This window comes from Ptychodera flava, chromosome 2 (genome assembly GCF_041260155.1).
Source record: "Ptychodera flava strain L36383 chromosome 2, AS_Pfla_20210202, whole genome shotgun sequence".
Classification (NCBI taxonomy): Eukaryota; Metazoa; Hemichordata; class Enteropneusta; family Ptychoderidae; genus Ptychodera; species Ptychodera flava.
In genome coordinates, this window is record NC_091929.1 from 34,901,471 (window position 1) to 34,927,870 (window position 26,400).

General features: G+C 37.0%; 1 protein-coding gene across 1 annotated transcript in view; it reads right to left on the reverse strand.

The window, feature by feature from the left end:
- The window catches only part of LOC139119607 (arylsulfatase B-like), a 67,504-nt gene extending 41,357 nt beyond the window's left edge, over window positions 1-26,147 (reverse strand). The window contains exons 1-12 of the mRNA XM_070683452.1: window positions 25,995-26,147; window positions 25,491-25,581; window positions 23,953-24,015; window positions 23,632-23,743; window positions 22,991-23,042; window positions 22,005-22,108; window positions 21,248-21,363; window positions 20,661-20,752; window positions 20,203-20,304; window positions 19,814-19,880; window positions 19,523-19,620; window positions 18,086-18,222 (exon numbers count right to left, since the gene is read on the reverse strand). Coding sequence (XP_070539553.1) covers window positions 18,086-18,222; window positions 19,523-19,620; window positions 19,814-19,880; window positions 20,203-20,304; window positions 20,661-20,752; window positions 21,248-21,363; window positions 22,005-22,108; window positions 22,991-23,042; window positions 23,632-23,743; window positions 23,953-24,015; window positions 25,491-25,539 — 992 coding nt within the window. The 5' untranslated portion in view covers window positions 25,540-25,581; window positions 25,995-26,147. The remainder of the gene's footprint in view (window positions 1-18,085; window positions 18,223-19,522; window positions 19,621-19,813; window positions 19,881-20,202; window positions 20,305-20,660; window positions 20,753-21,247; window positions 21,364-22,004; window positions 22,109-22,990; window positions 23,043-23,631; window positions 23,744-23,952; window positions 24,016-25,490; window positions 25,582-25,994) is intronic.
- Between the last annotated feature and the right edge of the window lie 253 nt (window positions 26,148-26,400).

The window sequence follows — 26,400 nt, forward strand, 5'->3', positions numbered from 1 at the left end:
ACATGCGAAGTTCGTTCCAAGGCACTCGACCGTATTCACCGCATGTGCGCCGTTTGTGCTCGTTTACCTCTGTTGGCCAACTGAGATAAATTTGGATTACCTATCTTTTGGTTTCGGGAAAGGGAATAAATACAATCTCTCAACACTATCTGTTTGGAATAAAAACAGTAATCTTGGAAAATATCAATCTCTACGAAGCCCTGGGAAAGAGCTGTGCTAGGGTCGCTTGTATTTCGATACACATCGAAGGCCTCTGTAAGCATTTAAAAGATTCTAATTCTTGGTACGTGCAGAGACATAATAAGGCCAGGGAAGCTGTAATTATTTTTGGCTTGAGGGTCGGAAGAATGGCCCCGAAAATCCAAGGTAGGTCCAAGGTTTTTGGACAATGTGGAGCCGAGACAAAAAAATGCACATGTGTCTTTAGGATGTCTGTCTTTTTGTTTGTTTGTTTGTTTGTCTATCTGTCTGTCTGTTTGTCTGTCTGCCTGTCAGTTCTTCGGTTAACCTAATAAAAGATTTCTTTCATCACAATTTAAAAACAAAAGGTCATGCAATTTGGTAAAATAATCACAATCATAACTATCAATAATCAAATAACACTAGGTCAAAATTCGTAATACAATAGTTATACACATTGACACAAAAACAGCAAAGAACAGATAGTAAATCACCGGTACACACGACAAAGTCAAATTCATGAAAGAAAGATATATGGACCTCTGACCAGAATACCAAGAAGTGGTGTCGGGTGTTTCGAAAGTAGTACGCGCATCCTGCCCCACATGTGGAACCCGCCGTATATCAATCTGTAAGTCAAATAGGTCGTGGTCACCAAAAGGCCAAATGTCACTGATGCCATCAGCGATCATTTGTCGAAGAAAGATATCGTATTTTGTACCATCTTGTGATAACTGCTAAAAACCGTTTGAATGTAGAGACAAGTCTTTCTCTGTTGTAACCTCGTTTTAACAGTTTGTAAGAGAGACGGCTACGTCTCTCTACAAACTCTCCATATCAACTGCATGCTCTTGCAGTTTGAATAAGCTGGGAACTGTATACCCCATAAGCTGGTGAAAGTGGAATATTACTGATGAGGCGTGGGACATTGATGATACTAAAGTTGAAATCAACTCTCTTGTCATATAGCCTAGTAGAAATCATTAAATAGTATTATCATGGGGATCTACATTTTACTAAATTTTTGTTGATGAAGTCTGCATAACTAGCTGTCATTTGTATAATTAATGCACATGTGCATCAGGTTATATATTCAGAATTTCTCAACAAAACAGGATGAAATTATGCAGGCACTCAAACTAATCTATTGTCGTACTATACTGAACTTTAGATGGGTGTGGCTTACAAATTGTAAGCTCATTAACACATTAAGTGAGTTGCTGCAATGAGCTCTATATCATTATTGAGTGCGCAAATTTGACCAGACCCGCTTTTGCTTCTGCAGAAAGTTTGATAAACACGACGTGTTTATAAATACTTACATTATCCATGAAGTTAAACAGATCATGAGAACCTCATTTACATATTTATAAATAACATACTGTTTGTCGACCTATATCAAAGCCAAATACTGTTTTGTTCATTGTAAAATTTGAAGTATGATAAAAAACATTATTGTGTGTAGCATACACATACGTGTGCAACAAAATATTTTTGTTTTGTTTTCTCTTGTGCGAGAATTTTATATGAATTCCTTTTTTACGAAGCCTAAACAAAACCCAAGTTCTGCATATGCCTATTGAGTAGCCCCCTTCCCAAATGATACATACATTTTGATACCTACGAAGGTCATAATCATACCATGATAATCAGATTATTACATGCTTTCACTAGTATACAACTTACTTTATCGGATTGAGGTTATCTGCGTAACTTAAAAGAGTCCAAGGGGGATTTAAAGAGTCCCTAGACAATTGAGGATCGTATGTTTTCTCTGCTGTAACATAAATACGTTCGTTTTATTTAAAGGCCCAATAGTGTATCTTTTAGAATTATTTTTGTGATTTTACTTCCAAACTAAAACAAGTTCGTGGTAATGTACTTATAAGGGCTGTTTATACATGAAGAATAAACTGTAAACTGGGACTGTATGTGCAATTTTGAGCAAGATGAATAATAAACATTTGCCCAAAACATAGAATGGCGCCCTCATGCAATAAAAGCAAAAACACTGTACGCCGTGCATATATGCATTGGAATCTTCACAGAAACAACAGTGTAGTCATTATAATGTATAGTGCTGAATGTTTTCCCACTGGGACATCATATGCTTCGTTGTCTTTGTAATATTAACCGTTTTTAAAAACGGCGTGAAATAAAAATAATGGTTAAAATTCAAATTGTCCAATTTTTCAGTGGTGAAGGACTATATCCTTTAAATTTGTGGAATTAACGGAAACCAGAGAAAATAGACAGCCTTTTTAGATCAACAAATTTCAAGAGTTACAGCTACAGGGGCTTCAGCAACTGAGTAGCAAGCATCCTCAGGGCTTCATACGTTCACTGTGATAATTCTTATGTTCATGTTTATGCTGCAATATCCATTTACTTTCACATAATTGAAGCGATGTTTTACTTTAAAGTGACCCATATGGCTCGTAAGTATCAATCTCTTATCTGGTCATGGTGCATTTTCACTGCTTTGACTTTGTCTAACGACAGGAATTTGATAAACATAAAAAGTACGTTTGACTTACGTCCCAGGAGACCTATAAGCGTCCCTCGATTTTTTTTTTCATATTAAGCTCCCTTCGCTATATCTAAAAGCCTTTGTTTGATGTTAGCAAATACTTTGACTTTTAAAGTGACCCAGATGACCGGTGAGGTGTTCATTGGCATGATGCAATTTAACCCTTTCTCTGTTATAACAAACGAGTAGCATTAAATAGAAACACTATTTGACTTTTAAAGTGTCGCCATGACCCCTAAAGTCTCTATAAATTAAATCATGATAATATGGCTCCGACACAATATAGAAGTGGTAGCACTGAATTCGTGCAAGTTATTTAACTTCAAAAGTACTCCAGCTGACCTCTTCCTTGGTAATGTGATTGAAGTACAATTCCTCTGCTTTGCCTAATAATTGATAATTGATTGAAAAGATACACTTGACTTCAAATTGTCCCTCGTGACCCCTTAAGTGCTGTCGAATACTCTGTTGATTATATGTTTCGATTACTATATCAAATTCCAGTTTTCTAAAAATGAAAGCAAATACTTGACTTCAAAAGTGTCGTAGATAATTTTTAAATGTCCATTCATACTCTGGTCATTTTACCCTTCCATTAATAAATTCAACAACATCTACCTTAAAAGTGTTCCCACGATATCTAAAGTGGAATCTGTATTTTATCACAGATGTGTTTTGTTATTACACCTAGCTATCTGCCTTCCTTACATCTTCACTGTCGTCCCCTTAGCCAATCGGCTCTTCTACCCATGACTGTTATCAATCCTCCTTCCCAGCCAATCAGCCACGTTTGCACAAGACACTACATACCAAGCCTTTGTCTCATCGCTCCCATTCATTCTTTCATTCATTCATTCAGCCGCTGGGTTCATGCCATACCAGCTCGCTTTCATTGCTGTTTCGAAAGAACTGACATTTAACACTGTCATGGACTGCACACTTCGTTCGACCAGCAAGGCCATTGAAGAGGCTTGCTTTGCGTACTCAGACATTTTTCCTAGTTAACAGCGACGTTCAACTTTGCCTGATCCGTTCATTGCTGCTCCACATGGAAATCCCAGACCACCTTTTAGGTAGATGGTCTAGCAACTGCTAACGACTTACATGTACATCAGAACATCAAAATTTGCGTCACGCTTTTCAACGGCTAGCCTCCTTACTGTGTGAACACTCAACACTTATCTACTGCGGTCTATGTCGTCACTTCAAGTCGGCCTTATTTCACCTCATCAACAGACTCACACATTTACGTCTTGTTGTGTTTCATGTCTGCGTTTTGCCATCTGGACTCACTGGGTGCACACTCAAACACTTTTTAACAGCTGCCTATACGTCATTGCAAGTTAGTCTCATTCCATTGCATTATGACTCACACGTTACATGTCTCGTCGTGTTTCACGACTGTGTTCTGTCACCTAACGTTCCTACAGGTACGTTGTTTCCACCTGGGCTCGCACAGTTTACCTGTCCCCAGGACCCCCTCCCCCCAAGCCGTATCATCACCACGGTGATCCCTTGGGCGCGAGAACCTCGTCTTCGTTCCATGTTTCCACCCGGGCTCGCACAGTTTACCTGTCCCCTGGGACCCCCTCCCCCCAAGCCGTATCACCACCACGGTGATCCCTTGGGTGCGAGAACCTTGTCTTGTTCCATCCACGTTTCCCACCTGAGCTCGTACAGTCTACCCTGTCCCCAAGGACCCCCTCCCCCAAGCCGTATCATCACCACGGTGATCCCTTGGGCGCGAGAACCTCGTCTTCATTCCATGTTTCCCCGGGCTTGCACAGTTTACCTGTCCCCCGGGACCCCCTCAACCCCAAGCCGTATCACCACTGCGGTGATCCCTTGGGTGCGAGAACCCCGTCTCTGTTTCATCATGTTTTCCCCTGGGCTCGTACAGTTTACCTGTCCCCCAGGACCCCTCAGTTTCATGTCTGCGTTTTGCCATCTGGACTCACCGGGTGCACACTCAAACACTTTTTAACACCTGCCTATACGTCATTGCAAGTCAGTCTCATTCCATTGCATTATGACTCACACGTTACATGTCTCGTCGTGTTTCACGTTTGTGTTCTGTCACCTAACATTCCTACATGTACGTTGTTTCCACCTGGGCTCGCACAGTTTACCTGTCCCCCAGGACCCCTCCCCCCAAGCCGTATCATCACACGGTGATCCCTTGGCGCGAGAACCTTGTCTTCGTTCCATGTTTCCACCCGGGCTCACACAGTTTACCTGTCCCCTGGGACCCCCTCCCCCAAGCTGTATCACCACCGCGGTGATCCCTTTGGTGCGAGAACCTTGTCTTGTTCCATCCACATTTCCACCTGGGCTCGTACAGTCTACCCTGTCCCCAGGACCCCCTCCCCCCAAGCCGTATCATCACCACGGTGATCCCTTGGGCGGAGAACTTCGTCTTCATTCCATGTTTCCACCCGGGCTCGCACAGTTTACCTGTCCCCCGGGACCCCCTCCTCCCCAAGCCGTATCACCATCGCGGTGATCCCTTGGGTGTGAGAACCTCGTCTCCATTTCATCATGTTTCCACCTGGGCTCGTACAGTTTACCTGTCCCCAGGACCCCCCCCAGGCCGTATCACCACCGCGGTGTTCCCCTAGGTGCGAGAACCCCTTTACTAACCTTATTCTCAATTTCTTCCACCTTTTTGGGGTCACTTCAGTCATACTTCCTTCGTTTGGGCTTTGGATTCCATCCTGACCCCCATTTCTCGGGAATTCCACTCCTTTCCCACATTGCGGCCTCTCAGGATGGATTCATCATCAAGGTCATTCAGACCTTGACCCCAAGGTCACCAATGACCGTTGCTCGGTTGCTTGACTGAAGGGGCCCTCTCCCATATATTTTGCTTATATTTATTATAGGTTAGTTTGCTACTTCTATTTTGACTGTTTTGTATTGTAAGTTTTGATAGTACTTAGTTTGAGATCTGCGAGGGCACTAGTTCTATGCCCTTTACTGCTTTATATTTGCCCTTTCATCTTGTGCTTTATTCTATACTTTGTTGGCATTTACGTTCTCCTTTTTGCAATAAACCCTCCTGTCTTTCCTCAACTTAGCGGTGGTGTGTTCACAAAGTGTCCAATGATTACCTGATGGTTATCTTTTAACTTAAAACATTCCTTTCCTGGGAGCAAATATTCGGATTTCAAAAGTTTAGTCCCAGGTAACTTGTTACGATGCCTTTGATAATCTTATCAGATACACTTCCACCACTAACATGATTTTATATAAATGTGATCTCATCTGCTTTTCTTTTTACATTACACACTTGTTTTATGACTAATTGTTTTATGACTAATTTGTATTTTGCAATATTAAACTATCTGGCTCCTAAAACTTTTGAGAAATTTAAAGATTAAGAAAATCCAATTATCCCAAATTAGTTCTAATCGTGTTCTCTTTATCCTACAACTGGTATTTAATAGAAGCAATGTTTGACCTTTAGAAAGTCCGATGATTATCTGATGATTATGCTTCACTACAAAAAATAACCAGCAGCATTGAATTCAAAAAAATGTTTGACTCAAAAAATGTCACGGGTGATCTCTAACGTTTCCTTTGCTAATCTCATTAGAGTACACTTCAGCTGTATTGTCCAACAATTAGCATTGAATTGAAAAAATCAATGTGCCTTCAAATTTTCCGAAACGATCTCTTATGTTTCTCCTTGTAATTATGATGGGTATATGCTTCCACTGCCACGTCATCCGAGTACGTTTCAAAAGTGCATATCTCGTAAACGCACTAGCCCCATCCTCTAGACTAGTTTTGTCGCAAGCCTTACTCTTACATTTTTGCCCAGCTTGAATTATTACATAGCAGTAATCAATGTGACTTCAGAGTTATCAATATAACTTTAAAATCGCCTCCAGGTCGGCATTGTGTATTTTTGAAGAATGCTAACCATAGACCTTTTCAGGTCTTTCTCGTATTTTAATCGGATGCAACATGAAGTATTTACTAGCTGTCAGCAGTGTGACTTCAAAGCCTCTCCTATTTAGAGGAGGTATATTTTTGAAAATCACGAGCTCCCTTCCTTGTTAATTTTATACCTTGCCCTTATCTCATATATTTTGGATTTGAAGTATTAAATAACAGCAATCAATATGACTTAAAAATGTCTTTATGACTTCAAATATTTCGCTTACTTTTAGAGTTCCAAACCAGCCCCTTAATTCATTTATTCTTCCCAAACCCTAATATATTTTTTATATCCGGCTTGAATTAGTAAACAGCAGCAATTAGTATGATTTCAAAATGTGCACGTCTTTAACAGCATCTCTAAATAGACTATGATTATTCTTTAAAACAACTCAAGCCCTCCTGCTTGATAATTATTATTGAGCCCTTATCGTGTATTGTATATGGGTCTTAAAATACAATATAGTAGCAATCAGTGTGACCTTAGATTTGTCTATATGCCTTCAAATGCCATCTTTATTTTTATGTAGTTATATTTTTTTAAAAAACAATAGTGATACATCATTTGTCATAGCCAAAACAGACCTTTTGCCCTTTCGCTTTGTGGTTTTCACTATTACTTGCGCCCTCAATCATTCGATGTGAATATAATACAAATGATATTCACCTGGACCATATTTCTGTTATGGAGTCTTCAGTTTTGATGAAGGATTGGGCCGGAGGGCTTGAGGAGTGTCATATTTTACAAACTTGCCCTAAGGGAAGAGTCTCAGTTGACAAACTTAGCCTTGAGGGAGGGTCACATTTTACATTGCTAATTTTATGATGGATGCAAAGTCAGAATGATCTGTGTAAGACACTTCACAACAATACCGCCATGTACGGTAATCAACATTTTCTGTGAAATTCCAAAATCTAATTTCTTGTACACATATGTACCTTAACATACAATCCTACTTTAATTAAGTTCATTGTTATCAATCATGCAATTCCTGGCGTTCCCTACAGTTCCTGGCGTTACAGCATTTGTGTTCCTGAAATTGGATCGTTAAAAATTCACAAATCTGGCCTCGTTGTGTCGCTAAAAGTTGCCATAATTTGTGAGAAGCAACCTCTATGAGAAAAACGTGGGGGTCCACCTTTCTCCACCTGATCGCTACGCACACATGATGATCTTAACATACGCAGTGGGCCGCAGGTGTCAATGGTATTTTCTCAATGGAGGTTGTCCAAGTGCATGCGCCGCTGCCGCATAGATTAATCCCTTGCCAATCAAGACTTAATGGTAGTCTCAAAACCTAAAAACGTGCATCAGTTCCTGTAAATTTTCACGCAAAATTTCAGCCAGAAATACAATTTTCCAGACCAAAAGATTCTTTACACTCGAATATCAATATTGCAGGAATACTGTTCCGTACAAAACAAATTTTCCTGTTTCCGACACAAAATGGAAGGTACCTCTAATTTCATGCAGTATTTCTGGACACAGCACACTATAAGGCAAGTTCATTAAATATGCAAATTAGCAATCAATTGACACTACACTCTCAAATTCTTTGTACACTATTAAACCACTGTGTGTTCAAAATTTGCTCCGTTTCATCGAATTTCCTGCGGTATTTTTTGACATATCACTAAATTATGAAAAGTCATTAAATATACAAATCGTCAATTAATTGACATGATACTGGTCAATGTCTTTGCAGTCTATTACAACATCTGTACCACTTTTCATCAAATTTGATGCAGTATTTCTAAACATATCACACTTATTATAAAAGGTCATCAAATATGCAAATTAGGAATTACTTGACAAGATACTGCTACACTGTTACGGTTTAAGAATTCTACATCTCTACCATGTTCCATTACATTTGCTGCAGTATTTCTTGATATAGTACACTAATAAGAAAATTCATATAAATGAACAAATTAGCAATTAATTGAAATGATACCTCTGGATATCTTTGCAAATATTACAGCTCTTGTGTATTAACGTCTCTGCGAAGTTTCATGAAATTTGAGTGGGTAATTCTTGAAATATCACTAATGATTCTAGTGTCTTTCCACATTTATGCTTGGACAGAGTTTTGATTCAGATTCAGAGAAAGCAAACCTGAATACCAGACACATAGGTCAATTTTGGATTCAGATTCTGAGGATGTAGCTATGAATATCCGTAAAAAAGAAAATGACAAAATTTGATTGTTTTGTAATAACACGTTGCGTGCACTATCTTTAGCCATAATGTTCAAAAATCGCTGCACAAATGACTTACAAATCGTTTGTGAAAGATGACCTAATATATAGGTCGCAGCCTCTGCGCGAGCTATGCGAAGACGAATAGGCAGTTCTATGAAGGTTATACACACATTTCAAAATTCATATTTTGAAGGGAGGGAGGGTAGGGTCATAGCTTAGAAATGGGTATCAGGGAAAGGGTCAGGCTCTAAACAGGAGCATCAGGGAGGGTTACATTTTACATGATGAATCACCCTCAATATCCTCCAGCACAACGCCCTCATAATAACTGAGGACTCCCTTTTTAATTTCAAGATTACCAAAATTTATTAGTCAAGCCAGGAACATCTTATACATGATAAAGTCCGTCTAGGTTGTTTGACAGTATGCTTCTGCAGGTAATTATGTAAGTAACACAGAGACTCGATGCCCAATCCAGTCCGACCTTCCCTACAGTTCCCGTTGTCCATGATCCACATATGTGCTGTTGCTATCGGATTTCTAAGTGTCTGCCTTCCGGTATGTTTCTCTGGTGTCTTACATTTGTTGACCCTATCTCTCAAGAAAGGTTTATGGGAGACTTTTGGTGATAGGCTTGTTCCATCTTTCAATGTCTGAATTTGTTAAAAATTTGACGAGTTTTATGCTGTTGTTTAATAACTTGGGTAATAAATGTTTTTGCTGCCTTCAGCAATTCCTTTAGGTCGGTTGTATTTTCTTTTCGAATAAGTTATGATCGTCTTTCCATGTGGTGATTTTTGGTTTGACAAACATTTGCAAACTGCTCTCCTTCTTTTGAGTAGTCTTTTTGTTCTGTAAGACTGTTAATCCAGTTTTTTTGGGGTTTTTTTTATCGCGTCCGACAATGACAAACATCGCAAAACTTTAATATACTCAACAGTGCGCCCTCGTGGTTTTAAAATTGAGGATATTGCCAGAGGCTTTACTGTCGTCGCCGTACCAAGTTTCTATACAACTTTTCCTACTTATTAATTTCTTCCAAGGCTGAGTTCCGAAATTGATTATTTTATTTTGGCTCCGATGCCTGTTGTGTTGCGTCTGTCTTGGTTGACTGTAGCTAATGAAACATAATGTACGTGCGTTAACAGATCTATGCTTTTGATTTTCTCAGGGTTATCGCATCTAAAATTTGTCGTGAATGAGTTTTTTAGAAGCTACTATAGAGTAACATTTGCAAGAGGCATCAAATAGTGTATTACCATATGGGGTAGCGTAAATGTCCGTCCCTAGGGGTTGGGCAGGGTTTGAGATGACTTGGTCTCAGCATAGGTTTCTTGTTGCTTTTTTATGTTATTATTATACGTTTTGCTATTTTATCTGTTGCCAACTTAACTTTACACTACCAAACTTTGGTATCTTGATCTTATCTTATCATTGGTTTTGCAGAGATTTCTTTTTTTTCCCTAACTGTGTAACAAATTTGTCCTTTGACAATCTTACGCGAAGTTTTGTTACAATCTGTCGTCTATTTTCTGATGCGTTTGATTGCCAACTGCGTCAAAGCACGCATAAGTTACTAATGTTTGCACTGTGTCACCAGCTTTGTACCAGATGAACGCTTACAAGATCAACAGCATTCTTGCGTGGTGTTTTAATAATGAACACATAAAACCGATGTAATTTGACTGGACAACCGTAAAAATGCATTAACATGCTGTGTGAACTAATTATTTTACATTTGCTACCCCATAGAAGTAAATACTTCACATATAAACCTGTATTGAGTAACTTCAAGAAGGCAAGTTGTACTATAAAAGTTATAAAATTAGTAATCAGTTTATGAAAGGGATATTGAAATACGAGGATATGTTTGCACATGCAGCCTTGAGGATCATGTGCGTTTTGAATTATGCAGTCAGCGCCTCCGCTCGCCGACATTATCTACTTTCTCTTGAAGAGAATACAAGAAGACAAGGTGTGCGATATAATACCCCTAATGGAAGTATGTTTAAAAGCACTTCGTTCTGTTTTTCCTGGACTGATTCTAGCGCCACATGTCCTCAAAAGGTAAGCTTACGCCTTCGTTGTCGCCTGAGTTCTTGTCCTCGCAAAGTAGTCGAGAATCCTTCAAGTTCAACATTTGCTTCTCGAGTGTACGACATACACCAGAAGAATATATTATGGCCCTTAAACAATGTTTTTTATACCTACATTGTTCACTGTCGACTGTTAGAGTGGCAACACTTTTTTTTTATCTGTGATGTGAAGAACAATTGAGATTGGAATTACACAGAATGATCATTCAACTCGTCGGATGAAATTAATATTCCATTTTAAATCTACAAGTAGCAAGATTTCAAACTTAGACCAATAACTTCTTGAAAGCCTTGTTTAGTTTTAAATGGCAATGTAAAACTTTATTGAAATTAAGATAAGAGATACACTAAGAATAAAAAGCTGAGTGTATAGCATTATAAACATCGCATTCCCTCACAAATGATAAATAGATGATAACATTTTGTATTTGTTGTTCTTTGTTTGGTCGTTAGTTTTCATGAAGACAGAATCTTATGACAAGGATTTGCACCATACACTCTTAGATCTAACATTAGTAAACTAATTTCAGATTCTAGTATTTTACACAAATTGATAACCACTGAGATTTAGACTTAGACTTGAATTACTAATCGATAGGATATTGTTTAATCATAAATTGAAATGTAAAGTCAGATCAAATTGTGATCTCCATTACATTGTGGATTTTAGATTGTACACCATCCAGTCGACCACCAATCGCCGGTGAGGGCGGGATCACAGCTGGGATCTTCGGGAGGGAAGTCGGTCCACGTCACCTGTCTGTATTCGTCAAGTTTAGCCTGCATCTGTGCCACAACATCCGGGTTGTCATCGGCTAATTGCACTCTTCACTTGGATCAGCTGAGAAGAAAACAGGTTTGAACATCTTAAGATGCGGAGGTTTTATGAAACCACCAACAGGTGTTCACAAGTTTCAAACGTAATATAAACTAGTCGTGTCACACTGTTGACATGAATTATTTTTGTTCAGTTTCGTTTCACTAACACATCTACTGGTACACAATACTTGAAAGAGGGTGTATTCTTTTTGTTTGTTTGGTTGTTTTTGTTGCTTTTCTTGTTGTTGTTTTCGTTGTTGTTGATTTTGTGATTTATCGTATTTTTTTCATAAATACACATGTATACTCGTCAACATCGGCAAATAAAGGATAAATTTTCCATAGTATAATGACCTTCCATGTCGAAAAGAAAGATTGCATCTTTTTCAGGTATTGGTAAGTCTGGTTGTTCGCCAGGTTCAGTGTGGTAAGGCGTCTCATACCAGTGCACTGCAATGAAAATAACTAAAACTGAACGAAATTGTTTAACATAACAAACTGTAAACGAAATACGACTTCACCTAAACATTGAGACGTTTTCAATACCGCTGAATGTATTTTTGTTGGATTTACCAACCGCCAGCAGATATCTTCATCTTTTATGAAATTCAGATACCGACACAGAAGAAGAATTTATGCAGCCATACGCCTGTCATACATCAAATTACCCTCAATTCTAAAGGGTGGTCGTTATATTTTGCCCGGATAGACAGGCAGAATCCGCGCTGTTAAATACCATGTAATTATGCAAATATTTGAACATCTGTCATCACCTACTGTCTCCTGCAACCAGTTGGCATTGTCTTAAACTCTTCCAACCAGTTGTAGATATGTCCCATATTGTAATATTAATATTAATATTTATATTTGCATACTTTGGAATCAGGTTTTTGTAAACCGCCCAAACTCCAGTAATTTAGAGTATATTCAAAGTAAGCAAGCGAACTGTGACTTTTACCCTGTGTAAATACTGCATTCATTGTGACAATGGTCTGAATTGAAAATATGTATGGTCTTTGATTAAAAAAAATTGTGGATAGAGGCTTTTGTGGACATGCTCCACCGGTGACTATCAAGTGGGGGGAGTATATCATTTCACTACATGCGCATACATTACGTTGTGTTCATGAAAGAAGAATTACTCAGAGAATATGAAATAAAATCGTAAAATAAGACTTTTAAGTTGCGTTTTGACTTCGTAACATCTAATAATGTTTAGTTTCATGTCAATAGTGCATGTTTGATCCCAAATAGTGGGTCGATCGTGCAAAATTTAGAAAAAAGGTTGTTTCAGGGAGCGAATGTCGGTACCCTACATTTGACAAAGTGCTTGATATGCACTTAGCATATTTACGTACGTATATTGACGTATATGGAACAAAATATTAATTGCATACACAACGTTATCTTTGTATATGGAACATTCCAATACGTTTATATGCGTAGTGTATATCTATGCAGATCATGAGTATACGCAATGCAGATCTTTGCATACTAAGTAGTACACTGTACTTTTGCATTTTATTAGTGTACCACAGTAAGTGAGGCTACCCACAATTCCCCTTGATTTGTTCACTCAGACATTTTTTGCTAAAGGCTTTTTCAATTTTATCAGTTTCTTAACAATTTTTAACTTACAATTTAAGTTCAGGATTATTTGTTAAAACTATGTTCCAAAATGTTTGATTATGCTTAAAATTCAAGAGTAAATTGACTGAGAAGTCGATGTTTGGAGGTGCTAAAAATTGCACACTTGTCAAGATAAAGTTATCAGCAACTAAGATGGTCTCATCATACCACCTGTCAGACATGCAAATTTCCTTTGTTACGAACATTAAAAAAAATCAATACCCTTTCTTTTGCCAACACAGATGCAACTTATTCCCTTAGTTTACTTGAAAATATTGTGTATGGCTGTCAAAAATCTGTGTCGACAAATTACAAAATTGCTATCTCCTCCGCGGAAAAGGGGTTGATCTTCTCATTATTCACAGTGAGAAATCAGAAAATTATAGTGATCAGAACTATGTTGCCAGAATTTTGAAATATGGACCGAGTTGTTCTCTGTACAGAAGAAATTTGCTTCAGTTCAGTGGAGTGATCTCCGTGTGTACAGATCATGGAGAATTATGGGTAGCCTCACTTACTGTGTATACGTACGTGTATACTTAACGTATTTGACACATGTACAGAATAAATTAAAAGTGTATATATTGTTGTATATCAAGCATTTTGCCCGGTGCTAAGTCTCATAACCGTTTCCCCTTTTTTGCAGCGGATGCCCTCAAAATAATTAGGGTTGGGACGACCAATGAGTAACGCAGTAGCTTTGCATGTACAAAGCAAGAAAAGTATTTTTGCATATTGTCATTTTCTTGAAACATTAACAAGGTCATCAATAGAAGCAAAACAAAGACCATGCTTATGACCATACATAAGAGATTGTCACGTTTACTAAGAAATGTACTTCTTTGTAAACTCGGTCAGAATATTTTAGATTCTATAAATCATAACAGACTTCTGGGAAATACTGTTGATCGACACTTGAACTGGAAGTCAAATTCTGATTCAATTTTAAAAAAGGTCAAAGTAAATCTTTACTTAGACGTATAAACGCGGTATTTACTAATATTATATAGGGTTCAGCCTTGGTGTCGCGCCAGTCTTTGAGATTAAACATGTTATTTATATCGATTCATGATTAGTAATCAAAAAGGATGAAATAGAATTAATTGTTACTTTCTATGTACGTTTGTACAAGTATGACCGGTTTACCCTTTGATGACAGTTCACGTACACGATGTCAGACCCTGTAGGTATAGATTTTCTGTTATGTGTGAAAAAGTTTTACATAAATTTGCAATTTTTACCACAATTACTATCTATTGTGTTTAACAAGGGACGTATCGTGCCATCATTAACTTTGCAATAGTAACTGTACCGCCAAACTTCCGATATTGTAAGCTGAAAACCAGCGTTACTTCTAAAAACGGGTACATTTTGCGCATAGTTATTGACACAGAGGGCGCCTTTCTAAGATTCAATCCCAACATTCTTTGCGAATGTTCTCCTTCATATTGCACGACAGTTTTCTCTCTTCTTTTAATTTTTAGGGGTGATAAGAAATTTTGTATCAGCGACAGGGTGGATAATAATAATTACTCGCTAAAAAAAATATATTTAATTAATGGCATGTTATAAATAATAGAGAGCACGTTTCGAATTTGTTTATTTACGAGCACTCAAAAAAACATGGCGGCGCCCACGAAAGAAGGGTACACTTCCGGTTACTCGCATAGTATATTATGAATACGCGCATGCGTAGTCAGTAAGCCGCTGGCGCGACTATTAAGCACTAGACGAACATATTACAATGCCTATATACTTCCCCATTAGGACAATTGTTGCAGTGGATTGGGTGCACATATCAACAAACCCAATACACCTGTAACAATTGCCACAAAGTATAATTATCCTACCAATTGACGTTTTAGATCATTGCATATTATGCCTTTAACTGATAGAATTTTTATATAAATTATGGGTTCAGCGTTTAAATCCCTGAAAAAGTTCAAATATGTCAATCAGTGTCATATTCTGCTGACCAGATCTAGCTTCCAAAATAGGCTTGATATCCCTAGAGCCAAACTGAATGTTTTTAAAAACACGTGGTCAGTACAGGGAGCTTTGAAATGGGGTAAGATGCAAACACAAGTCAAACTTCTAAGGCACTTGTCTCTATGAAAAGCAGTTATTCAAAATAATATTAGGCAGAATTTTACATTTTTTGTGTTTTTCCTGTTAAATGTTTGAAGTCATTTTCAAAAAAAGGAAAACAAAAATGTTGTTACAATCCTAGATTTTGGGATAAAATGGCCATACTATTCCTTGGTGTACACAAGAATCTGTGAAAAAAGTGGACTCATCATTTTTTACTTTCGATAGATATACTGAGATGAGATGTTTGCCGTTTAGTAATTTCGCGAGATCCGTGCATTAAAAACTTTCATGGGGAAAAGAATTGTCAAAATGAAACAAACAAAAACACAATTCACTCACCATGTTGTTCGGAATAACGGAATGCCGGATATCCCTGGATGAATTTCCATTTTCCATCTCTGTAAAGATAAAACATAGCATATTTTATATTTGGCACATGGAAACTTGTTTGTCGCATTGAATATTCCTCCTTTTCGCTCAGCTCATATCTGAAACTCTTTGAATGAAGAAACCTGGTTAAAACAGCATTGAAATTAATTTCCTTTATACAATATAATCAAGGCAATTTTTCAGCTCTTAACAATTTTTTTTAGATTTTCAAAATTTTTTGATCGAAAAATTTAGTCCATGATAAGTGATATCAATTTGGTCAATGAAATATTACAGGAAAATTCATAAGAATTTGTTAAATGTTGCACGGAAATTTAGGCGGGAAAAATTATAGCACTGAAAGGGTGAAGGAGGGTGTTCCTTGTAGGCGATACATCTAGTCGGCGTTACTTCAATTAAACATACGAAAATAGTTTTACCTGATAGCGGCTCCGTAGGACGCCTCTGGAAAATCTTCATCGATCGTGATCAAGAAACAGTTCTTTTAGATTTCTGCTGTTTAGTAATCATTTTCCAGGCACTTACACCATCGATGTCGTCTTGAAACAAAAGTAAAAATGCAAAGAGAGTAGTTTAGAATAATCCAAACACTTCTTCTCATGCGTAGTTTGTGTTGCATACATGTGTGCATCCGTGCGTGTATATATAGGTAGGTAGCTGTAAATGCCAAGTACAACACATTGAATGTACGTATTCCATACGTTCTCATTCTGTACAATTATGTACACACTTTTAATGATGTACTGAATTTTAATATCTACCTACTAATCTGTCTGTCGGCAAAGTCTCATATATATATATATATATATATATATATATATATATATATATATATATATATATATATATATATATATATATATGGCACTGTATTGTCAGAATATCTTCGCATTGCTCGTGCAACACTTCTAATAGAAGATTTTCTTCCAAGAGTTGCCAGCCTGTACAACAGGATGTTGTCTCAAGGAGGACAACAACCTAAAATTATCAGACAGTATCATAGAGCTATGTCAAGACATCCTCAACTTTTTGAAAAATTCAATGTAACACCGAAAGACATCATATATAACATCAGACTCATGGTGTTGGTACATGATCAGTACTGCTTGGGGAGCCAAGGCAGTTGACTGTATTGTTTTCAAATCCCCGAAACAGTCGCCTTGGTAAATAAGTGATGAACACCTCGGAGATTTTGATGATGTTATTTCTTTGCTGTATATTAATTGTTATAAACTAATCCTGCTGATGTCATATTTTCATCATTCATATGACACAATCATAGAGAACTCATAATGATATATTGCTTGCACTTGCATGACGTTACTTTACATCATTGCTGTATTTATTTCAATCCGAGTGAATTTAAACTGTTTAACTACTTTTGACTATATATATATATATATATATATATATATATATATATATATATATATATATATATATATATATATATATATATATATATATATATATATTATATATATATATATATATATATATATATATATATATATATATATATATATATATATATATATATATATATTTATCTATGTGTTCGTCTTTCAATCCATCAATCCGCCCATGTAACCCTCATTGAACATATGCTATATATCTATCTATTTCAGATTGCAGATGTTTGATATATACTCACATTTTTAGTTTTGCCACCGGCGGCCTCAACGAAAGTAGGGAAGACATCGACAGCGTGCATCATCCTGTGGTTAAAATACTGGAGTTACGAACTTTTTCTTTCAAGAAAATAAATCAGATACTATTAAATGAAATCGATATTAATTGTATTACGTATAGTCTTTCAGAATTACGAGGTGCAAAATTTAAAATTTGTGGAGATAACCTTGATCTTATATACATGTCGTTACCAAGTAACGACATTATGACATCGTTCATTGAATTTTCCTGCATGTTAAAATGCTAAATATTTTTCTCGTCCACTAAAGCTGTGAGTGTAATCCTAGGGTTGTCAATTTTGACATATATAGGCCTAATCAAGTCCAGACTTAGTTTATCAATCAGCTGTACTACGGCCTCTGACCTTTGTCTGAGACAGCTGAATTCGTACAACCCTGATATGCATTGGAGTACCAGAGATCACCGACTTGGTTACGTACACTGGAGAATTACAATTGAAGAATTACAATGAGAATTACAATTATTAATAATTTACATGATACACAACACTTACTCATTGCTGACGTAACCTGTCTTTTTAATTCCTTTGCCATGGGCCATGGCAACTGCCTTAATACCACCGTCGAAGTACGTTCCTTTGTTTCCACGGAGAGGGTGGTTGCTGGCAGCGTGTCTGACGTCACCACCATTCTGATAACGTCAAACAAATAGCATGGTAATCATACGCAATTTTTGAATGCTTGAAATTGGAGGGTTAAATATCAAAATGTTTTGTCGAGGTTTTTTGGTTTTCTTTTCCTTTGTTACTATGATGTACTTGTACAAGCATGTTACCTATTAAACTATTCACATTGTTTGCTAATGGTAATAGGCTGCACTATTAAGAAAACCTAAAACTAAATTTGAAATCATAATTTTCGTCGTCGGAAGATTACTCTACTAAGCATTTACCGTTTAGTTGGATTGAAATTTTACGTGCCGTAATATCCTGAGTCAAAATATAACCCTTCGATTAAGGCATCGTAAAAACGTGAACAAAGTGGCAGCAACTTGACTGAATAGCAGGCGATATTTATCACTCTAACGATATCTCCCCAAAACAGACATCTAATGCCGAAGGTAATAACACCTCTTACCATCCAGAATAAATCAAACACATCAGTTATGTCGGCAAAGCTGATCTATTCTATTATGCATGGAGGCATATAGTACGTATGCGCCTCGAAAGTGAAATACTGAACTACCGTACTCGTTCGATTATAAGACCCTGCTCGAGTATGAGACCCCCCCTTTTTTTAGAGGATTTTCAAAAATGCTACACATCCGTATATAAGACCCCTCCCTAGTTTCGTTCAAAAAGCAAATATATCACAACTCATTGGTAAGACTTCAACGAAGACATATGCGAAGTTGTTGCTGACTGACCAACTAAAGATTTCGCTGAAGCTCAAACTTTCCTCAATTTAACTTTATACCATATCCTATCCTCATTTTATTAACAAAAATAAAAATCAGGGAACAATGTGCAAAGTTTGGTACTGGATAAACAAAATACCCAACATTTAGCGGTTTTAAAATTAAAAGTGGCCGTCACTTCTGTGTTAACTCAATGGGGAATATATTGTTTTTCGAAAAACTAGTTATTAAAAACCTTTCTTATTTCAACTTTAAAATGGGCCCCCACAAATGGTAGATCAGAAAATTATTATAAATAAATTAGAGACCGAATATCTGTCTCCGAGGCTAATTCTACCTTAACATTACAATGCAGCAACGAAACAAGCTATTTGATTGAGAACTTCACAATTGCACATTTAGACTTCATATTTAAGTTAGAGCCATAGGCAACAAGCATCTCCCGCGATATGAAAGATGGAGTCCAAATGAGCTTAAATGTCTTCCGATCGTGCAAATTACATTTACTGTGATGCCATGTCTCTGATTCAAATATAAAATTCTAGGAAATGGGAGAAAGTGAATTAATGCTCACATCCGAGTGGAAGAGAAGGAATGTGTCGTCCCACATTCCAGCGACTTTCAAGGCGCTTGTAACGTTACCAATGATTTCATCCATGAGCGTCACCTGACCTAAAGATGAATATGTACAGTATTATGGACACTGAGGAATATATGCTTGTGAAGTTTCTTGTCATAATGTCCCACGGAAATGATTTGTAAAGGTTACACTACTTAATAAGTTGGCCATAGCTCATGACTTAGTTGTAAATGCACATGCTATTGAATGGGAAGAGTAAATAAAAACATGATCAAGCACACCTACCTGAATATATCTTCCGGTCCTCTGTAATAACTGTGTCATCGTACATTTCTTTGTATTTGTCAGGTACCTAAAATAAAGAAAAAGATTTGAACAACGTTTGAAATATCAATGTAGCATTTTTGTGTAGTGTACATCTATTTAACTGATCATGCAGACTTTTGGCTATATATAACTGCAGCACTGTAAATATTAAGTTATAATGCTGTATTTCATGACGACTTAGCAAATGAAGTCCGTAGATTTGTAATATCTCGAATTTGAAGAATTTTGGCAACATACGATGGAAATTAGTATTCAAGTTTGCTAAAAAACAAACAAAAAGACATGTGGTAGCAGTTTTAAAACCTGGTATTTTTTATTGTGGCGGAAGAATACATTTATCTACTTACATCGAGCGGTGAATGGGGCAGCTGGAATGCTAGATACAGGTACATTGGTGTATCAGCGTCATGTCCATCGATAATATCTAGGAGTTTTTGCCGGAATAATAACTAGAAAGTGAAAAAACAACATCAGCGCCGTGAGAGACGAGTGCCATACCTTGAACCTAATAACATCAGACGAAAGCGAGCGTTTTGCACCAATACTAGACATGTGATCTCAAGCCATGAGTTTAATCGTTGGCCTTTTGCACCACACCATAAATATTTGAGCATCGACATATCTCAGGAAATGAACTGTTCACATTATCGAGAACACACTCGCCGTAACGCGAGACGCCGTAATTTAGATCACGCGAGATATTGAACTATTCCTCGGCTCTCGAAATATACGTTTTTGCACAGGAAAGGCTTAATACAATGAGCTTTGACGAGGATAAATCCTTTTTCACATGCATTACACCTACGGATGAGTACACGCCATCAATGCCCTCTCCTTCTACTTTTTCACCATCATCACGGAAATCGTAACCATTGTATTTACCAGTACCATATGGTCCTGTATAGAGAGTTACATACTGTAGTGTTAAGTTTCAGTTTTCCTCTACAAACTCTTTTAGGTAACTCAGTTATCTATGGCTACTGTCCCAGAATAAACTCTTGGCCTATATGCTTTATGCGAACATGAAAGTGAATATGTTCGCTCTCTCTCTTGGGGAACACAGTTAAGACACAACGTGGTACAGGATAGTACAAAAATGTGAAAATGCTGTTTAAGAAAGCTTGTCCCTCCTGGCACAGCAACTTCGTTGATTATTATATAATGTGGTCAACAGCAAACAAATAGTTTAAATGGTTGTTGAAAGGGTGATCATGTCAAACCTTTGTCGCTGATCATGTGATCGTGATGAAAATAGCAAAACGCGTTCCTCTAAGCGTGCCTTTACGATAAGTGAATGACATTGGTGAAACACTGTTTTTTTTAAGAAATTTTGTTTTTCTTTGTTCGTCAGGTCAACTCTGGACCGATGGAGCTTCTCGTTGTACGTCTTACCTTTCTCTGAAGTTAAATGAGTATAGTAGTCGACAGATCCGAGATAGAAACCATAAAAGTGATCGAAACCTCGGTTGATTGGAATGTAAGACTCGTTGCAGTAACCTAAATGCCATCTGAGAATAGAGAGTATAAAGTAGGGTCAGTCTTCTAACATAAACATGTATGTATGTATGTATGTATGTATGTATGTATGTATGTATGTATGTATGTATGTATGTATGTATGTATGTATGTATGATGTATGTATGTATGTATGTATGTATGTATGTATGTATGTATGTATGTATGTATGTATGTATGTATGTATGCATGCTGCATGCATGCATGCATGCATGCATGCATGCATGCATGCATGCATGCATGTATGTATGTATGTATGTATGTATGTATGTATGTATGTATGTATCTATGTATGTATCTATGTATGTATCTATGTATGTATCTATGTATGTATCTATGTATGTATGTATGTATGTATGTGTATGTGTGTATGGATGAATGGATTGATTGATTCATGGATGGATGGATTGATGTTGGCATATATGTAAGAACAAATGAAGAATGTATGTATTGAGAGATACATAGAAAAGCAAACAGAGACTGAGAGAGAAATGGCTTAGATCATGAAATTAACGTAATAGCCATGAACCCGCCGTTCAGCAAACTATACCATCTAACAAGTTTCTTAATTAATTGAACACAAGAATTAATTTAAATATATCAGAGAAACAATAATCACTATCAGATAACTCACTTGCCAACTCCGTATGTGGTGTATCCCTTGGACTGTAATACATCAGGCAACGTGGTAAGCCACGTAGGCAATCCGTGTGGACGGTCAGGTTTGTAGACTAAATGCTGAAATACCAAACAGTATAAATCATAAAGAAGAGTGTGTAAAACACGTTTATCAGAATTTTAAAAACTGGACTATCTAATTACTTCCTTTGCTTATTTGTTAGTTTTGCTTTGAAATGTTAGAGGGTTTGTTTTTTTAAAGAGAAATTTTCATATCTTTGCCATCTGGGGGTTAAAGTTATACTTTCCAGATTGATATTTCACCAGTCGATATTGTATGACAATATTTTAAACTTGAAATTCTGAGTCTTTCCCTGACTACATTCACCAGAATACTTCCTTTAACAACGGACCTTTCGACGAGTTCAAAATATTCATCTCTGATCGGATTAGTCCACTTTTAATCCTGGATGGTCGAAATACTTTACATGTTCTGACTCTTAGCCTTGCACGAAGCGATGAAGCTGCATTTTCCGACCATTCACAGATAAAGCAAAGTGTGCAGATCACGAAAATGATTCTAGTGTAACAAAGGTCGTCCACTGGAAAGTTGAAGAAAGTCTCTCAAAAGTCGAGCTGAATTAAATTTGTAGTGACAAAACAAGCTGTATGTATGTATTGTTTGCCTGTGTACTTTCGTTTTTTTACGCTTTTATTCTGGTGTTTAGGGTAAAATGACTGCGATAGGAGTGAACTCCGGCCAATGCTATCAACGTCTGTTTGTAACATTTTCTCTGATGTTCTCGTTCAATCCACGGTCTTTCAAATTTCCGACTTCCTCTTTTTTGACAGTTTAATTTATCTTTTATTTATTATTTTATTTATTTATTTATTTATTTATTTATTTATTTTATTATTTATTTATTTATTTATTATTTATTTATTTATTTATTATTTGTTTGTTTGTTTGTTTGTTTGTTTACTTATTTATTTATTTACTACCTGAGATCCAATCTTGGCCGAAAAGTAACCACTCATCAAGCAGGAACGAGTTCTGAAAGGAAACGAACAAGTGAAAATTCGGTGACTTGGAAAATCGGAAAAAGGTAATTTGCAATGCTGCTACCTATTAATTATATTTCTGTCACGAGACATCAAGAGGTTAATGCAGGCGCAGCTAGGATGTTTAAATCACTATCATGAATAGCAACACAGTACACAACTACACATTAACACCTATTTTTGCTTTTGCGCACTTAATCCGGTAAGTTATTTTACAGCTGAGATTCCAATCATTAAGATTGAATTAATTGAACTTTAATTGAATTTTTGTACGTTATGTATGTAAGTATTGATTGTATTTACCAAAACTTGCCGCAAGTTTGTTGACATATGTGTTAAAACAGAGTACATTGAAAGCAAATGGAAACAACATACTTTATCAGGCTACTGCTCAGATCGTGGTGTGAAAGCGATGGCCAGGCCAGCTTGTAACTGGTGCCAAGAAAGGCCAGGCGACTTGACCTAGTCTATGATGACATAACAATATTGTATGTATAAAGCCCGAAAATCATCAGCGGGTTGTTAAAAGAGGAATCTTTCCTTTTTCACTAATTACTGATTGCAGAGGTGGCTATACTTACGGGCTGCAAGATGTCTGTACATACATGTTGTCCAAGACAACACCATTGTCAGCCAGATCTTGTAAGTGTGGTGTGATCATACTAGGATTGTGCCAACTTATATCATCCCATCCTTAAAATAAAAAAAAGAAATTACAAATGTCTGCAAGCAGAAATAAATCATGCCAACTTGAAACACTTGTTTCGGAAACTTCGCTTTCTCTGAACTGAGGCAGTTACCAACTTAAAACATTTTATCGGAGCAAAATTAGGAAAGGTTAACGATGCAGTAGCCTGATTGAATTCTCATAATTTGACATTTGACTGTGATAAATGTCTTACCAAGATCGTCAGCCACGATGTGTAAGATATGGGGTTGTTTTTTCCCCTTCTTGCCCTGTGAACCTGAAATATATAATGACTAATGTCAGAAGCCGATACATATAGGAAACCTTAACAAAAATACAATGCCACTTAATGATATGTAATACAGACAAAATTGTTTTGTATGAGGATGTCAAGCTCCCTATCAGAGATCTGTCTTCTCTAAAGACTATTACTTATTACATCACCATTGTCCAATCTCTTGGTTTCATTGCCAAATATGCAACATTTAACCTGAGGGTAGAGGCCGAAACTATTCTCTATCATCGAAAAGTTTTACAGTGGAATTTGATTGAGTGTCCGGTTTGCCTTGCAGAGCTCGACCAGTCTACATGTTGCTTATCATTAGAAAAGTAAACATATGCAACAAATTCAGTCTTCGTCTTTGGTTGGTGTTAGATTACAGCGCGCAGCAAACGTTTCCCTACACTGTCTCGTCACAATCACTGCAGTCGTTTCAGCATGTCACTCACAACAAACATAACACTGCACTACATGCACATCACCAGTTTTCTTTTAGGTGTTTACTTTTAAATTGGGAACTTTATGAAGAAACAAGTAAATTCTTTTTTAAAAACTTTTCTTCTTCTCTCGATGTCAGCAATCACGGCAACAGTTCCTTCAGCATGCAGTCTGTAGCATTGCCAGTGCAGTCTACTCTATCAACAAGTTTGACACCATACAACACTGAATATTGTCAACCAGAAAATGCTAAACTCTCCTGCATGAAACTTTAATCCCGCTTTATCTTTTATCTCAGCTAAATGAAACTTTCTCAATTGACACTTCTCTGAGCTACAAAATAGACTTGAAGATTTTGCACATGCAAGTGCAATTCAATCAACATGGTACATTTTGTGCCATTGAATAACACACCCAGTCTTCTGAAATAATTTACAATATTTTGGCACTTAATTTCCCGGGCAACATCATACACGGCAACGGGTTAGCATTGAGGGGACGGTGATATCTCTCTGCAGCCTTCAAAATATTCTTTACCCAGTGAAGAAATACAATGTTCTACTATAATAAAACGCCCAGGGTCAGTCCGGTTGATGTTGAGGACTTTCCTCGAGATATAGATCCGACACTCGAAAAATATGCCAGTGAGTTTTGTCTGAGTTGTACCAAATCAAAGTACATAAACAGCTGAAAGAAAACTTTGATGATGTGCTATAGCTATAGTGCGGTGTCAAGCTTGTTGTGCATGAGTGGCATGCTGAAAAGACTGTAATGAGTGTAGACTAGACAGTGTATGGGAAACGTTCGCCGCGCGCGCTGTATAATCTAACATCAAAGACTCAATTTGTTGCAAATGGTTACTTTTCTAATGATTAGCAACATGTAGACTTGTCGAGCTCTGCAAGGCAAAACGGACACTCGATCAAATTCCACTGTAGGTACTTTTCACTCGAGATTAAGGTGGATCGACATGCCCCTATAGCGATTCACAAACGTGCAACTGATCATGATACGAGTGAGAAGAGAATACTAACCACGGAATGCCACCACACAGAACAAGGCGAAAAGTATCGCGATCTTCATCTTTCGTCGAAAGTACTTGAAATCAGCCCAGGATACGAATTTCTGCCGAACGGAATGACAAATTGAAAGTCTCGTGAAGTCATGTTTTCATCAAGTAATACACACATATTTTTCATCTATGTCTTCAATGAAGAAAAGAGATGTTTTATGCAAAGACTATAGCTCAGTAACGTTGCTCAAAAACGACGTTCTTATCTGACGTGCAAACGTAGAACCGATTACATATGATAAAAACAGTCGTTGAGTTTCTTATAGACGACAAGCTAAAAACTACATTCCGCCTGATACCTTACGATCACGTTGAGTAAATGATAGCAAATACTCTACATACAATTGAAAATCTAATTTCTGGTATTGCATTCCTTTAACGTACCTGCGTTGCCAAGCTGATCGAACGAAAATATGTTTTAGAAAGTACCTTAAGCAAAATACTGAAAGAATATGTATAAACTTACTTTTTTGGCTTCCAATCACGCGTGAATGATTCCGTTCATCGATGGCTCGCTTTTTAAATGGTGTGAACACATTATGCAAATGTGAATCTCGATTTGTCTGCAGATTCTTCAAAAAACTATAAAAATACACTTCATAACTACCGGCACATTTTGACATTTGTATAAAAAATCATGAACGGGAACAGATGGGATACTAAATTTAAAACACAATGGGTTGTGGCCTTGTATGAGGTCTTCTCTGCTGTGCCGGGTCATAAATTTGCATAAAAGATCTCTGAGATTGTTCTGCGGGTACTAAATGATCTTTTGTAAGCGTACGTTTACTCGGTTCAACCAGCGTAGCCGTTGTTGTAGTGCTTCAAATTACAAAGTCAAAACATCCATCTACTTCAAACTGCATAATGAA